We start from the raw sequence: 17,198 nt of genomic DNA on the forward strand, positions 1-17,198 counted from the left end.
AGCCTCTGCACCAAGAGTCTGGCGTGCTGCATCTCGCTCCATGCTCATGGCAACTCCACGATGTAGGCGCCATTATTATCCCATTGTTTAGGGAGGAACCTGAGAGGTGAAGCCACTTGTCCTCTAGTTGGGTGTGGGGACTTGAGAGGTGAGGCTGCTCCGTGGAGCCTGATGGGCTGGTGAGCTTGACTGAAATGCTTTGCAATGACGCTGACTTAAATGATTTGCAAGCACACCGTCCTTCCTTAAGCTTCGTCCAAGACAGAGCTGATAAGAATGGAAAAACAAACCAACCCACTTTCTCTTTGACTTGGGGGAGGGGAGGCAGGGAATCACAGAAGGCACTTGACGAGCCCAGTTTGGCCCTCTTGTTCTAGTCCTCTTCATTAAACTTGACTGCCTTCTAGAAGTTAATCAACACATTCCTCAGAGCTTCTTTGGCCCAATCTCCTCGTTAGACAGTCAGGGAAAAGGGCCTGGCTAGAGATTGTAGGACCCTAGGTCCTGGAACGCCCCCATGTGGCCGGATTTAAAAGAAAACATCCTCCAGCGAGAGCAAACAGGAAAGTGGCGACTGCCAGAAATGCAGCTGGGGGCCATTTTGTCAAGAAGCGCTTCTTTGGGAAAAAAAAAATCCACACAGGTGCCTGCTAGTCCCCTCAGGATAAGATGTAACAAAGGGGGCAATTAAGTTCAGTTAGGGGCGTAGAGCTTTAGATTAGATAACGTATTCAGAAAGCATTCCATAAACTGTAAAGTGTGATAATGTAAGGCATTATTATTATTATATTTACTTCTGAGAAATTGCATGGGTTGCTAGTCTGTTATGCAAGTTAAAGGGCCAGGGGATAGAGAGGCTGGATGAGCAGCTTTCAGGGAAAGGGAAACAGAGCCGAAAGGGTTAAACTCCCCAGAAAACCAATTTATGCAAAGGGCTGGATCCTGACGGCATTCAGGCCAGCGCTAAAGATCTGAATTACAAATTTACACAATTTGCTGCTCAGTAAGTAATTTCTTTTCTTCCTAATGGAGCCCGTAATTTCCAGTGGGCCTGTGCCACTTTATTTTCCCTGATAGAGTGAGCGAGAGCTAGACCACAGAGGAGCCTGATTCTACTCACCGTGCGAGTTGCCTTTTTAAAAGGCTTAAAAAGGGACCTTGGGAGGATGGTTAAAACCAACCCTTATCATCTGACATTTCTGCAAAGCGCATTTCCTGCGTTTGCAACTTGGGTGAGTTAATCATTGAAATCATTTTCCTTTCCTTCTCTTTCAGGTAGATAGGCCAGCTGATTTTATTTTTCAAACTGTAAGATCAACACGGGAGTATTTGACATGAGAAATGGCATTTGTCAGGTCCAGTGTGTCGAAATCTGCTCCCTTCCAGGCACTCTGAGAAGGAGCCAGCAGGACACAGATTCTAGTCTCTTAGAATCTAATTTAAATCTGGACTGTTTGCAAACAAACAAGGACAATCCCGTGTGTGTGTGTGTGTGTGTGTGTGTTTAAATGCCTGATAATTTGTTTAGAGAGCAGGGGGTACAACAAAAACACAAGAACTTCTCTTCCTTTCTCTTTTTCTTCCCTTTTTGGCATTTCTTTGGGTATATATCCCCTGCCTCAAGATGATGAATTCATGAGGGACCTCACAGGCTCCTAGGAACAACTGTGCTTTTGAAGGAATACTTTGATGAATATCAATCAAAAAGTCACCGTCAGCTGGAACTGGAAAGCAGAGGTTTTTTTTTTTCCCCAATGGCGGCCATTTCAGCGCAATAGCTCAATTCTTGGAAAAGACCACTTCTTCTTGACATTGGAGAAGACATACTTCCCTGTGCACCTAAAAATAAATAAGTAAATAAGTAAATGAGTACGTAAATTTTTAAAAAGTCACCTTTGCCCTCCCCCAGGTCTTGATTTCTCTTTCGGTTTCAGGGCGTTTTAATGTTTTCTCTGTGCAAGTTTTGCTGAGTGGCATTTCTGGGCTCCGGATTTTGAGGAACTTCGGTCCCTCTGTGTCCCAGGAGCTTTCTTGAGTTCACTGGAGAGTTTCTGCTTGGTGTTCACACTAGTTTAGCATGAGGCATGGGAATTAGTATTTACTATAGATGCATCAGAAATGAGCTTTCAACTCAAAAAAAACCCCCAGAAAACTCAAAAATGTAGTTTTAAAACTTGCTTCTTAGGCTACAATTGGATTCAGAATCCCCGAAAGAACTCATTTTTTGAGTCCGCTCTGGCTTAAATTTTCTTGCCTTTAAAAAAACAAACAAGCAATTTCATTAAAAGATCACTCTCTTTTTTGGCCGGGCAGATGGGAAACCAGTTACAGAAACTGTTGGCATTCTTTGCAGTGAGATTCTCAGCAAAGAACCTCTTTTTAAAAATTTTTCATTTTTTTCCTGGGGAGGTGGGGGATGGGAGGGCTGCGTCTGAATTAGTGACTCAGTCCCGCCTGGGGGTGTTTCTCATCAGGGCAAAAAGCCCCGAGCCCAGTGAGGTGAAACTTGGAAGTGATACTGTCGCCCTTTCTCAATGGACTAGTGTGGCCTGAGCTCACCAAAGGTCGCACCAGGCAAGCCCCCTGGTGTTTGGAGACAAAGGAAGAACCAGCTGCCTGGTTTCCTCAGTCGTCCCACCTTCTCTGATGGCGTGCGAGGAGGGAAGGTCACCTCCCACCAAGGGCTTCCCCAAAGGGTTTTTTCCTGATCCATGCCAAGTTAAGCATTCGGACATGAAGTGACATGAGGTTGTTCTCAGCTGGGTGAGTCACAGACACTGAGTAATCTCCAGGTTTGGGCAGGAGGTCTGAAGAAGCTGAGCCAGCTGCGAGGAAAAGACCTCCTGTCTTTTTTTGAAACATAGCATTCAGCCAGTCCAAGCTGGGGGCGAGCAGGCCCCAGCGGCAAAGGGCCCCCCAAATCTTCATTCTTAGAGATGCTGGGTTTTTTTCCAAACACATTTTTCCAACACCTTGTTGCCAAAGCCATGGTTTTATTTACCTAAAGTGCAGACGTCAGGAGAGTATATTCAATGTTTATTTCCAACCAGTGTGTGATGGTTTGCATGTGGGATGGATTTGTAGGAGCCAGTGTGTCTGTGTGGCTCTGTGTTAGTTCCATGTATCTTTTGTATGTGTGTGAATATGAATGCGTATATGCATCTATCTATTCCGGTACGTAACATATAAGTATGAATGTGTCCATGCATTTATCTATTCCTGTATGCAGTGTACATTTATATGTAGGAATGCGTGTCTATGTGGTATAAATACATAGTTGAATATACGTGTGTGTATCTGTAGCGGACACTGCCGATGCATTCATGCTCCAGCTGCTGAGGGATCCCACCTTCTCAGCTCAGTGGGAGCAGCTTGCCTGTCCTGCCACCTCCCAGGGTGGCCTACGACTCACCAACAAGGATCCAAAGCCTGGCCCCTTTGCCTGAAGGCAGATCACCTGTGTGGTGCACTTCATGCTCTGGAGTCTCCCAGGGGATCAGGACGAGACTCTAGTCCAGCTGAAACCTATCCTTGCTCAGCTCCTTCCCTGTCCTGTTCTTCTCTTCCTCCCTTTCCCCTGGGAGCCCTCCCTCAGTGCATCACGTGCGTGCATCCAGATCCCTGTCTTGGCTCTGCTCTAGGGAGCCTGGCCTAAGCAGCGCTTCTCTATATGTGCGTGTGTGTATATGCAAATATACGTGCACACACTTTGCAGGTGTGTGCACCTAGGAAATCTAGGAGGATCTAGGGGAGAAGAGAAGCTGGAGGAAGAGCACTGATTTTATACTGTGGGAGATCAAGTCATCTCAGACAGAGTATGAGAGACCTGCTTTAAAAGTTGAAAATTAAAAGATGCTTTAGATGTAAATGTATTTTTTTATTAAATCAGAAAAACAAAGATACAGTATACATGATACCAGTCAATCATATGCTACTTTGAATTACATTTTAACAGACTCATGGACCTATTTACTTCTCTGTACAAGTATTAAAAAAAACTCAGGTATTTGAATAATCGTCTGTAAATTTTTATTAACTGGGGTTACGGGGAGGGTTTTATCAGAGCACATCCTGAGAACATTAGGAAATTACAGACAGACTTGAGATAAGTGTCAGACAGAACAGATGAAGCAAGCCCCTCAGCCATCTGAGAAACATTAATAATGTAAGATTGCAGAGACCAAATCTTTGTTAGGGATACAGGATGCGGGATTAACATGGAGCCCTCGGCGCCCCCTTGTGTTGCAAAGTAAACCTGCAACTTCATTTGTTTCGTTTTGTTTTGTTTTTTGGAAGTTGTAATCCTCACCCTTGTCACTGAGCCTCAGAAAGCAATTGTTTTCCCAAATCATCTCAAGCCCTCTCCAGTCAATCTTTTCCCTCTCATCAGTAACCTTCAAGGACCCTATTTGAAAGACGACTCTTATTCATTCCCTTTCTCATTCCCCACACATTCCATTCCAGGAAATTGGCAAGCTCCCAACACAGAGCCCGTGTTCTCCGGCCTCGAAATGTGAACTTAAACAAACAGATTTTCGTCTCTCCTCTAAAAGCTTAGAGGATGAGCACGTATTTACTACAAAGCTTAATTCCTTCCAACAGGCATTTTTCTTCTGCAACTTACTTGTCACTGCCATTTTTCATAACTTAACCAGAAAGCCTTCCTCCGCCTTCTCCCTCCCCTGCTTGACAACTGACTCTTCTGACCTTACTAGTTAACTTGCTAAACCATCTTTACAGCTATTTCCCAGGAAAGACTGGACCAGAGACGTAAATAATACACCTCAATATACAACAGCTCAGGCTTCATTTGTAGGCAGAATTTCATTTGATGGCCATCAGAAGAAAAACTATATACATGGAGTGGGTTTGGGGAGGAGATGGGGTAGGGAGAAGACATCCTGGTGGCAGGAGGACTTGGTGGGAACTGGAGTGATTTGTTTACTTGGATTTGCCAACGGGTCCGATGGCTACGGGGTCTGTCTGCACTTGAGCGTCCAACATCCGCTTTGGTCCCTGGAGAAAAATATAAAGAAATTGCATCCTAATGAAGACCTGTTATAGCAGCAGCAACAACTGCCATTTATTTAGCGCTTACTCTGTGCCAGGTGCTGTGCTGAATAAATAAACCTTATTCGTGGGTGGTGGATAAGAGAATGGTCTCCAATCAGATGCCCGAGTTCAATGCCCAGTTATATTACTTCCCAGCTTTGTGAAATCGTGGACAAATTATTTAACTCTTTATGTTGCAGTTTCTTCATCTTTAAAATTTATCTCAGGGGGATGTTTCAAGATCAAGTGAGTTCACACCTGTAATGCCCTCAGAACAGTGCTGGGGTGTCGAAGGCCTTTCACAATTACAGCTCACTTTAGTGACCCTCTCCAATCACTTTCTAACCACATTGCCCTGTCTAATTTTCTTATAAAACATATCACCATCTGAAACGATCTTATGATCTATGGTACTTGTCTAACCAGAATGCAATTTCCATGGGTTCTCTCCGCTATATCCTTGGTGCCGAACAAGTGCCTGGCACAGAGTAGGTACTCCTTCATGTGGACTGAACGTGGTCGAACAAACCCTGACTCAAGTACTATTATGACTATTATTATTTTTTACCTTTTCTGTCAAGTATAATTTATATACAGTAATATTAACCCTTTTAATGTACGGTTCTATGAGCCACACAAATAGTCACATAATCACCACTGCAGTCAAGATATTCAACCATCTTGAAAATACTGCTTGTGCCTCTTTGTAGCCAACCCCGTCCCCCACCCCCAGACCCTGGCAACCACTGACTGGCTCTCCATCCCGGGAGTTTGACCTTTTCCAGGACGTCACATCAATGGAACCATAGAGTACCTAGCCTTTGAGTCCGGCTTCTTTTATGTAGCATGATTGGTCTGACATTCATCCATGTGGCTGCATGTGTCAGGGTACGATTATTGGTGGCCCTGTTTTACAGTATAGTATATAGTGTAGGGCAGCACAGTAGAATATAGGATAGTATATATGGTACAGTATACAGAGAGTATAGATGGTTTATATAGTACAGTACAATACTATATATATGGTATAGAGTAGTATAATATATAGTATAGTAAATTATAGATAGTATAGTATACATAGATAGTGTAATGTAGTATAAGTGTAATATAGAATAGTGTATATTGTATGGTATATATAGTATATATATAGTGAAGTCTAGTGTAGTCAATATAGCACAGTATATTACAGTATGGCATAATACATACAGCATAGTATACATTAGTATATATAGCACACATATACAGGGTGTATAGTACAGTAAATATAGTACAGTATATAGAGTACAATAGTATAGTATAGGGTAGGGTAGTATAATATACTATTGAAAAGTATTTATAGTATAGTACATATATGCATGGTGTCATGTAATATACTGTAGTACAGTAGAGCATACACAGGATAGGATAGGTTAGTATAGTGTATACAGTGTACTATGTATAGTAAGTAGAGTAGTGTAGTGTAGGATATACATTGTATATAAGGTATATACAGTGTATATACAGCACACATGTAGGGTAATGTACTACTGCATATAGAGCATGGTAAGATATAGGGTAGTATAGTATGTAGGATATACTATATAGTGTAGTGTAACGTAGTGTAGTTTATCACTGGAATCAGGTTGCTGGGGTCTGAATCCCAGATCTGCCACCTCCTGGCTGTGTGACTTTGGTCAAGGGGCTTAGCCCTCTGCACCTTAACGTTACCATTGGTAAAATGGAGATTCACAGGCTGGGTCTGAAGATTAAATGTTAGTATCTGTAAAGTGCTTAGAACAGTATTTGTCACCTACTAAGTGCTAGAAAAGAGTGATTGTTATCATTCTGAGTGGTGGTGGTTGGATTCATTTATTCAGCCATACCTGGGTTGGGAATTCAACCAGCCATAACATATATCGAGCACTACTGTATGTAAGTCATTGCAGTAGTCTTTGGGAACACAGCAATGACCAGGACACCACGGCACATTGAAAGCTTGGGCTCAGGAGTCAGCCATACCTGGGGCCGAGGACTGCTCTGTGCCTCTGATCAGCTCCCTGCCCTGTGAGCCTGTCTCATCCCGTGATCTCACCTGGTCCTCACAGCATCCTGTGGAGTTGACCCCACTATCCTCACCCTACAAAGGAGGAGGCCCGGTGACCGCGAGTCACTGACATCAAGTTCTTCACTAGCAGGTGGTGGATCCGAGTTCTGTCTCCGATTCGCCTGAATCCCGAGCTCGTCTCCTAAGCCCTAGGCGATCCTCAATGGCCCCTTTGCACCGCGTTGTAAACACTTGGTGCTGTGATGACACCACAAGCTCCTTAAGGCTGGCAGTGTCATTCTCATCTCTGCACCTCTACAACAGGGGTAGGGGCTGACCAAAAATCACTCACAAAATGCTTGTTCCTTCCTGACAAATTAAAACGGGCCAGGCGTTGTTCTGACGTCATGTGATCTCATTTCATCTTCCTGCAAACCCTGTCACGTCAGTACTATTAGCCCCATTGACAGGGTACCTGGAACTCAGAAAGGTGACATCCAAGGTCACATAGCCACTCACTGGTAAAGCCGGGTTCAAATCCAGGAACGAGCTTCTTAGGTTTCTAGGCCTGGACTCGGGCTGGCCCTGGGGAAGTGAGCCTTTCTGAGCCCCCTTCGCCCAGGGTGCCTTCATGCTGTCCGTCCTGGTTTACACAGCCCCTCCCTCCCATTTATCACCTCCGTCAAAGCCGACCCTCCAAGGTCTCATTCCTCTAGGTCCCATGACGGGGGTTCTCGTGGGCTAAGCACATCAAACTTGGGTTGCCAAGCAGCTGCCTTGAGCTGAATTTGGCTTGTAGATGGGCTTTATTTTTTTTAATTTATAAATTAAATGCTGACACTTAAAAGTTAGATACTTTCACATAAACATCTGTACTTTTGTTCTTTTCTCTTGAAAAATGGGGAGATCCTGCCATACTGCGTTCATAATTCTGCAAGGCAACAATGGCTGGTGCTGAGTGGGAAAACCTGAGGCTCTGAGGGGTTAAGTGATTAAGCCAAAGTCCTGTAACTAGGAGTGGTAGTTTCCAGACTCTGGAGAAGCTGCCCGACTTCACAGCACAGGCTCTTAGGCACCGCTCTGTTCTCCTTTCACTGTCCTACGTGCTGCCTGGTTGTATCAGGGTTCGCAGCCTCAGTACCACAGACACTTTGGTCTGGATATCTCTTCATTGAAGGGGACTGTCCTGTGCACTATAAAGCATTGAGCAATATCCCTGGTCTCTACCCACAACGTTCCAATAGCACCTACTCCCAGTGGTGACAATCAAAATGGTCTCTGGACATTGCCAATGTCCCCTGCGTACAAAATCACCACTGGATTAGATCCGTCCCATTAGATCCAGGGATTTCATGGGTAAGGAGATATGCAGAGAATACCCCATGGGCCTCTGACAAAAAAATCCCAAGAACTACCAAGAAAGAGGGGAACTGGGTGTATAAGCTCAGAACTTTCCAGAACACCACCTTCCCCACGCTATATGCCACTCAGTGCACTGCAACTTGGCAGGTAATGGCTCGACCAGAACTTTGGGCAGAAAAAAATGCACAGTCGCTTTGGAAATGCCTGAGAAAAGTGTGGTTCGAGTTCACACTCCTCACTGAGGAGCTGGAGCTGAGCATGGAGACAACTCCTCCAGCAAAACTACTCAAAATGTGATCAGTCTTTACACACTCTCTTTCTGTGGTCAGTCTCCTTTCTTCATCACCTCTTTACAACTGGAGAAAAGCCTTCACCTGAGGCGCTGGGGAAAGTGGCAGGGGCGGGGCTCTGCATCAGGGCTTCACGTTGCCAAACAGCCTCAAGTCGTGACTTTAACACTATCTCAAATGGAAGTTCTACACTCATACTCAAAGACACGGAGACTGGATAGAAATATGACGACGTTTACCATAAAACATTAAGCTCGGGGGCTGAGATTCTGCATTAGGCTCCCCACTGATGCTGGAAACCAAAATTGGGCCAGGGAACCATCTCACTCACCTACTTCTCTCTCTTAGAGGTCACCAATATCCACAGATATTCACGGACTGGAACAATTATGAATGATCAGCTAGGTGTAGAGCAGTGGGCTTCCCATAACTAGCCCATCTTTACTGCAACACGCAGGGGAGCCCCCGGTCACTGCCCCCCGCTGGTGTCAGCATTCCTTGCTTGCCTTGGCCTCCTGGCTCAACCCACATTCCCATGGGTCCCAGACATGACTCCACTCGTTCTTCCTCCTGGTTTATGCTTGATTGCCTTGCTTATCATGTGAGTAATGACCCTTCAGACTCTCCTTGTTTGCCAGGATTTATAGCATCCCAAATGTAATGAAACATCTACTAGTGTCCTATTTCACTCCATTCATCCATTCATTCAACAAAGACTTATTGGGTGTCTACCACGTTCTAGCCACCATGTTGGCGGGACAGCACGTCTGCCCATGGCAGGAGTGCTCACGGCCCTCGCACAGCTAACAGTCTAGGGGAGGAGGCAGAGAACCACAGAGCCACAGAGAAAGACTGCAAGAGGTTAATGAATTATTTAATGTTTGGCCTCCACTCACCCCCGCCTGGGCTTCCCTGGAAGGAAAGGGCTAAGTTGTAGTCGCCTCTGTCTATCCAGCCCCCAGGGGCAGGCTTAGAGCAATTTCCCGGGTTGAAACTCTTCCACGCTCCCTTTGGCCACAGGTGAGCAGCGATGCACCTGTTCCTGCCCGCCCTTCCTCCATCCTTGAATTCTTTCTTCCAGCCAGACTACACTTCAGCTGGGTGCTGTCTCTCCCGCACACCTCTGCACCTGGGGTCCCATTGCCAGGAACCACTCTGCCTGCAGACCTCCACAGGCTGACTCCAGATCCCACATTTCCTCTGACAAGCCGTCTGACACTCCTCTCAAACCCAAGGCCAGGCCATGTCCTCACTCTCAGGCTCCCTTCACATGCCCCGCTTCCGCCTCCTGGCTCTTCCCACACTCCACACCCGCCCCCATCAAGCCTGCACTTGCCTGTGGGCTCCAGGAGAGCACAGCCTCCGCTCTCTGTGCCCAGCACAACACCTGGCACACACCAGGTGCTCAACAAATATCTCTTGGACGAATGTCCAGCCAATCGGCGCCCATTGGAGGTGGGAACCACACCCCCGGCCTAAGAGCCCAGAGAGAAGAGGGGCAAATCCACCTACCAGGCCCTTAAAGAAGCCCCCCAGGGACTGCCGCCGCTTCTCAGGTCTCTTTTGGGACTTGTCGCCGTTCTGCAGGTTCCCCTCGCCGGCGGCCGGCTCCACACATGGACCCGGCTCTTTGGCTTCCTGCTTGTTGCTCTTCTGCTTGTTCATTTCGGCGGCTGCCTTCTTGTCCTTGGAGGCGCCTTCTTTGCCCTTCTGGCCTGCTCCTGCCGGTTCCGGCTCTGGTGGCGGGATGGCCTTCTCCGCGGAGTCTGACGTCTACAGCAAGTTCAAACAAAATGCATTTTTAGTGGTTGCAACTCTCAATAGCAAGTGAAAAAGTGTTACAGAGTTGTTCAAATGTTGGATGGTATCTACATTTTCATGAGTCCTGGGTGAAATGAAAAAGAAAGAAAGAAAGAAAGAAAGAAAAACGTGCAAATACTTATTATGGTGTAAGGTTGCAGCAGGGGACATTTATTTATTTATCTAATAATTCGTTAATTAATTTCACGCTTTCCCAGCAAGCATTCTTTCCTCCTTCGTCTGGTACTAGAACCTGGGTTCTCCTTGGGGAACCGCCTCTCTCTCGTCTATGTTTTGTGGTTTGGGCAAACTAATTCCACCCCTGGACAAGGGCATGTGACTCAGACCTGGCCAATCAGAGCATTGCATGTGATTCAGCTGCTGTGATTGGTTGGAGATGCCCAAACGCAGATAAAAGCTGAGCTAATCTCAGAGCTTTGCTAGAACAACTGAGACAGAATCCAGCTCCTTTTCTGTTGTGTTTGAAGATAAAAGCCTGGAGCTTCCAGAGCCATCACCATTTCCAGGAAAAAATCAAATTGAAAAGGAAGGCAACACAGAGGAAAGCAGAGCTGAGAGATGAGGAGAGAGAGGGAGAAAGAGCCCACTTGCTGATGGCATTATGAGTGCCCCTAGATCTAGCTGTTCCTGAAGCTCGTTTGTCCTTATGCAAGCTTTGAGAAGGTTTCTCCCACTTGCAACCACATGTGACTCTTTTCTTGGGGATGCCTATTCTTCATGATTATGTCTATCTTAATTTCTGGTGTGAAACTGTCCTTTCACTTCATAAAATAGTGGCAAAAGAAGATGATTGTTTTATTTTTAATTGTGAACATACATCTTTCATGATAAAATGAAATGTTTGTAATCCTACTTGATTCCTACAATTTGGAAGGATGAAGCTGTAAAATCCAAAATTCCAGAAAATGGTAGGCAAATTACAGATAACAAAAAATCTGTTAGGAAGTTAAAGCTTCTTTTCCCATAATTTACTCAAACTGAAATGCCTATGGGAGGTGGATAGATAAAATAAAATGAAAGAGGCTAGAGCTAAGAATAATCCCAGGGTGACCTTATTTCTCCAGTTGTAAAAGCAATACAGGGCCAAAGAAATATTTCCCTTGTGTAAGAAAAACACCAGTTCAAGCAATGCTGGCTTTGATGTTGGGGAGACAATTTGGAGTAGGGGGGACTGTAGTGAATTGAATGTCACCTCACCTGTCTAAAGGGGCAACAGCTGCTCAGACCCAGTTGCGAGACCCTGTGCAGGATTATAGCCCCAGTGCTGTCGGATCTTTTATTTTTTTCAATAGAAACTTGAAATTGAATTTTTTAAATGCAAAATATGTCCATTTTTGAATGTCGACTTCAAAAGTTTTAAAGCTCTGTTCACAGCAAACAACTACAACACAAGGACCCTTGTGGGTGGCCTTTGACCCACTGAATGTATGTTTACAATCTCTGATTCATAAAGTTATGTGTTGTCCCTGAGCCCAGAAATTCTGTGACTAAGTGGCAGTTTTGATCAAGGAAGCGGCAATCAGAACTGTCATTTTACAGCAGTGGATCAAGCACAGCCCTGAGAAATAAGCGAGCAGACGGAGAGGATTCCCCAGGCCGAAGGCCTCCCCAAGTTGCAGCCCTCAGAGGGCAGAAGCCCTTGGAGAAAGAAACATCAGCCATCCACTGCTGTCCTGCAACCGCACGTCCTGAATGTTTCAGATCCCAGCTACCCAAGTTGTAGAAAATGCTAAGCCACAGATATCCAAGGACAGCAGACAGCCCAGAGCAGAAACTTCCCTTAGAATGAGACAGAAACCGCCACCACGATGCTCTTCAGGAAGGCCAGAACCCAGGGACCCTGGTTCCAACACCTCGTTAACTGGTTTCGTTGTGTAGAAGATTTTAAGATGCAGTGAGTGGCGAAGAGCTCAGTGTCTGGAGTCAGAGGAACGTGGTGTGGTTCCAGTTTCATCACATCCTCGTTGTGTGACCGGAATAAATTGTTTGATCTCTCAACTTCGTCTCTGTATGGGAGTAACAAAAAAACCCCACACCTCATGGCGTTTGAGGATTAAATTAGCTCGTAATGGAAAGCCTGTTTGACATGGTGCCTGGCCCATGTGAAATGCCAAATGTCAAGGGACCAATCGTCTTGGTTTGTCTGCGACTGAGGGGGTTCCAGGACATGGAACTCACAGTTTCCAACCAGGAAAGTCCAGGGCAAACTGGGACAAGTGGTTCATGCTGGCTTAACGTGGCTGGTGCTGAGTCTTTCTGAGAGCTGGGAACAGACGAGGCACTCAGGAAATTCTTGTTGAATGGAGTCCCCTGTGCCTCTCCAGCCACATCTCCTATGCCTTTCCCTTCTGCTCGTTCTGCTCCAGCCGCACGACCTCCTTTCACTCCAGAAACAAGCTTGTTCTCAAAGCAGAGCTTCACATTTGCTGGGACTCTGCTCGGTACATCTCCAGGGCTTCAAATGACTGCTGCTTCCTTCCTATCAGTCTCAGCTCGGATGGCACCTCCTTGGAGACGCTGTCCCAGGTTGGATGGGCGACAAAGCCTGACCCCTCTCCTGTGGAACACTGCTGCATTTTCTTTATATTTGCGGTCATCTTGGGGATTTCTCTGCTCACTTGAAATGTTCTGTCTGTCTCCTTCTGATGGAAGGGGAGCTCCAAAGAAAAAACTCTTCTCTCTTTCTTCCACTGCTTTATCCTCAGCACCTAGTCTGACACACACTAGGTCTCCATCAAAATGGATTGAGTGAATGACCAGCAACTCACCTTCCAAATGTTTCCAAGATATTTCCCTTGGCAAATCTTTGTGGAGTGGGAATTGGGAGGGACACATAGGCCAATAGGTCTCATTGGACGTTGATCTTTTCAAGAGGGGAGATTTCAGTGGATCATGCTCATTTACCACATGGTTATTCCATCTCCATTAGGCTTCAATTTTCTTTTAAATGTCTTAGAAACTAACTTCTGAAGGCAACAGGTGGCTCGTTCCTTATTTTCAGAGTAAGCTAAGAATCTAAACTTTGCGATGATTGCTTTGTCATTAAACGCAGACAATTCAAAACCTTTCTTGGGGTTTGACTCTGTTTCAAAATTTATAATAAAAATTATTCACAGCTGAATCATCTGAGTGCATCCCTTCCTAGAGGCCAGAGATGCTGGCAGGAAATTGGAGGACAAGATCATGGGAACATCCTATTTGGTTCAGACACTAGAAGCCTAGGCCTGGGGTGGCTTGGACTTTTCCTAGAAACGTCAACTAAGACTTTAATAACTTGGAGAGGGCAAATCTAAAAGGAGCAGAGAACGTCTACTCCCAGCTCCTAGTTTAAACTAAGCATTTGTCATCTCTCAATGAGTACACACCAATCTTCTCAAGTCTGGATCCAAGGCCCTGGAAAATAGAATTCTCAAAACACTCCTACATGACTGTAAATAGAATGAGGCTTCCAGCTCATTCAGATTTTCGCTGACTTCATTTAGATTCTAGAGTCACCAAAATTATTGGCATAATTGTTTCACTGTCAGATTCTAAAACGTACAATCATATTTAAGTTTTTCATGCTGAATAAAGTCAGTTTATTATGTTTCCAAGGTAGTAACCTTTGGGATTTTGGGTCCCAAATTGGTCTAGAATATGGGTTTCAGAGGCAGGCATAGTAGTAAGTTAAAAAAAAAAAAAAAAAAGAAAAGCATTTGAATGCAGTAAAAAGCAATATATTTCATGTTGAAATATATAGGATAATCCAATTATTGTGGAAACAGAAATATCATAAATGATTTACAGTCATTGCTGCTGATTTTTGTGCATGTGAGATGAACAGCATTATAGGATAATAATTTCCAATCAGCAGCGCAATAGGAGTAGAAAGAGACAATAGCAACAGCTATGGCTTCATTGGTTGAAACCCTAAGCCCCAGTGTGAAAGTCTGTGGGTAAGGAGGTAATTGAGGTTAACTGAGGTCATAAGGATGGGGCCCTGATCCAGTAGGATCAGTGTCCTTATGAAGAGACACCAGAGAGCTTGCTTCCTCTCCTTTTTGCCATGTGAAGACACAGCAAAAAGGCAGCCATCTGAAAGCCAGGAAGGGAACCCTTCTCATCAGGAACCATATCCTGCTGCCATCTCGATCTTGGATTTTCCAGCCTCTATAACAGTGAGAACAAATTTCTGTTGTTTAAGCCAGTTGGTCTGTGATATTTTGTTACGGCAGCTGTGCTAACACAGCAACTAACATTTATTGAGCTCTCTGTACCAAGAGTGTTCTGAGTGCCTTACATGTATTGATTCATCTAAGTATGACAATCCTGTGAGGCAGTGTTTTCCACGTGCCATTACATAGATGAGGAAACTGAGGCACAGAGAGATTGGTATTTTGCCTTTAGTCACACAGCTAAAAAAATGGCTGAGCTAGGATTTGAACCCAGGCATTTTGAGTCTGCAACTCACTCTCTGAACCACATCTCTATATTGCCAAAATTAGTAGAAGAATATTTGATGACATTTTTGTGGAGGTAAACTTTTAGTTAAAAAAGTACACGTTCTAAAATAGGGGACTGAGCATGAGATAATCCCATTGGGAAAAAAAGAAGACATATGGTTATAAAAAAGTGTCACAGCTAGGGGCCGGCCTTGTGGCCGAGTGGTTAAGTTCGTGCACTCTGCTGCAGCGGCCCAGGGTTTTGCTGGTTCAGATCCTGGGCGCAGACATGGCACCGCTCATCAGGCTATGCTGAGGCAGCATCCCACATGCCACAACTAGAAGGACCCACAACTAAAAAAAAGAAAAATATATATATATACAACTATGTACTGGGAGGCTTTGGGGAGAAAAAGGAAAAATAAAATAAAATAGAAACCTTAAAAAAAAAAATGTCACAGCTATGTTTCTTTAGAATAGAGAAAATAATGGAAATGAACCTTGTGATTCCAGGTCTTTCACTCATCTGTTCAAGAAATAGCTCCTACTATGTGCCAGGCACCATGCAAGGTGATAGAAAATAGAAGAGGCTCCTTCCTTGCTCACAGATGCTCCAGACAGGGGCTGGAAGGAGTAGGGGAGTCAGATAACTAATAGACAAATGACTTAGTACAATGTGTAGATAAGTGTCGTGAAGAAAAAGGACACGATGCAGAGATGATGGGTGAAATGGAAGATTTCTCTGAGGAGGTGACATTTAGGCCAAGACTTGAAGGACAGGAAAGAATTTTGCATGTGGAGAAGAGGGAAGAGAGTGCGTGAAAGCCTTGCAATAAGAAATAGTAGAGGAACTCTAGCTTGTTTGTGCTTGTATCTGCAGAGCTCAGGATAGTGCCTGGTATACAGTAGGAGCTTAACTTAGAGATGTTAAATGAATTGGCTGTGTTGAGAATTGCATTGGAGATGAGGCTGGAAAGAACTGAGAACATGTCAGCTAACCCACCACCGAACTGAGTTCACCGGTCACTTACTTCGTAGATGGAGTCTTTCCCATTTACTTCTTCTGAGTGGGTGATCCCTCCATCCCCTTTCACTGACTAAAATAACAAACAGACAATGACCTTTCAGCCACCACGAGCACAACAAAATAGGGAACGCGAGGGAAGTTCTGAAATGGATGACCTTAGTCATTCATTATTGAGATTCGGAGTCAAGACAAATGGACGACCCGCTGGAAACATAATTCTCATGAGATATATGATTTCCATGTGGTCTGTACCCAGAGCCTGATTAAATTCAAAATAACAACAACGACAGAAGTCCTAAACCCTAGGATTATGTAATTCTGAGATAAATAAATGATGATGAAAATACTCATGTTGGAACCTAGAGGTGGTTGAACATATTGAACAAGTAAACGAAGGGACAAGGAAAGCATTGGGAGCCTTCCGTTGCTAACATTTAGGCGGTGGGTATTTTGTTGTATTCTTTCTCCTAGTGGAGGGGTGATGTTGAGCATTCCATTTTCCATCCTTTAGCGCCACCTGTGGCCACTGGAATCAGTGACAAGGCTAGATGGGGTTGAATTCGCAGCTTGGCCCCTTAAACCCATACTCGAAGCTACTGGTTCAAAGTGTGGTCCTGGGATCAGCCTCTTCGGCATCACTGGGGAACTTGTTAGAGATGTGAATTCTCGAGAGCTACTCCACATCTACTGAATCAGAAACTCAGGGGGTGCGGCCCAGCAATCTGTGTTTTAACAAACCCTCCAAGTGGTTCTGAGGCACACACGAGTTTGAGCATCACTGCTTTAAACTAACTGGCCAGAGACAAATGCAGACCAACACCAGGGTCTATAGTTTCAACTGTGCATTAGTAACGCTCTGTGCCTGATGCTTGATAAAATACCTAAGAAATCCCGTAATGAATTTTTCAGTTCTTATTGACAATTTTGACTCAGGTCTAATCCTCAAATCTTTGGTCATTGCTTATCGTCTCCTGTTCCCTGCTATGGAGGAAGGGAGCAGGAAGTGGAGGTCAAGCAATGTGGGGCAAAGAGGAAGACTTCCAATCTGACTGTTACTATCATGGCTGTTCTGTTAGCAGACAGCAAAATCTACAACACCTGCATGAAGAATAGTTAAAATCATTAAAGGCACTCAAATACTTTTTTGACTGATCAATATTATGTGCCTCTGTAATCTGACATATGGTATTCACATTAGCAGA

General features: G+C 44.8%; 1 protein-coding gene and 1 long non-coding RNA gene across 8 annotated transcripts in view; one reads left to right on the forward strand and one right to left on the reverse strand.

Annotated features, from left to right (window-relative positions):
- Positions 1-950: 950 nt before the first annotated feature.
- Positions 951-17,198, forward strand: part of LOC139078290 (uncharacterized) — a 57,583-nt gene continuing 41,335 nt past the window's right edge. For both annotated transcript variants that reach the window (XR_011531217.1, XR_011531216.1), the window contains exon 1: positions 951-1,232. This is a non-coding gene — a long non-coding RNA (uncharacterized lncRNA). The remainder of the gene's footprint in view (positions 1,233-17,198) is intronic.
- The window catches only part of BCAS1 (brain enriched myelin associated protein 1), a 105,795-nt gene continuing 92,453 nt past the window's right edge, over positions 3,857-17,198 (reverse strand). For 4 of the 6 annotated variants that reach the window (XM_070589593.1, XM_008525199.2, XM_070589594.1 and 1 more), the window contains 3 exons: positions 16,001-16,066; positions 10,240-10,500; positions 3,857-5,016 (listed from right to left, as the gene is read on the reverse strand). In XM_070589593.1, coding sequence (XP_070445694.1) covers positions 4,942-5,016; positions 10,240-10,500; positions 16,001-16,066 — 402 coding nt within the window. In that variant the 3' untranslated portion in view covers positions 3,857-4,941. The remainder of the gene's footprint in view (positions 5,017-10,239; positions 10,501-16,000; positions 16,067-17,198) is intronic. The other 2 variants (XM_070589597.1, XM_070589595.1) reach the window with 1 other exon arrangement.

The sequence above is a fragment of the Equus przewalskii genome, chromosome 21 (genome assembly GCF_037783145.1).
Source record: "Equus przewalskii isolate Varuska chromosome 21, EquPr2, whole genome shotgun sequence".
Lineage (NCBI taxonomy): Eukaryota > Metazoa > Chordata > Mammalia > Perissodactyla > Equidae > Equus > Equus przewalskii.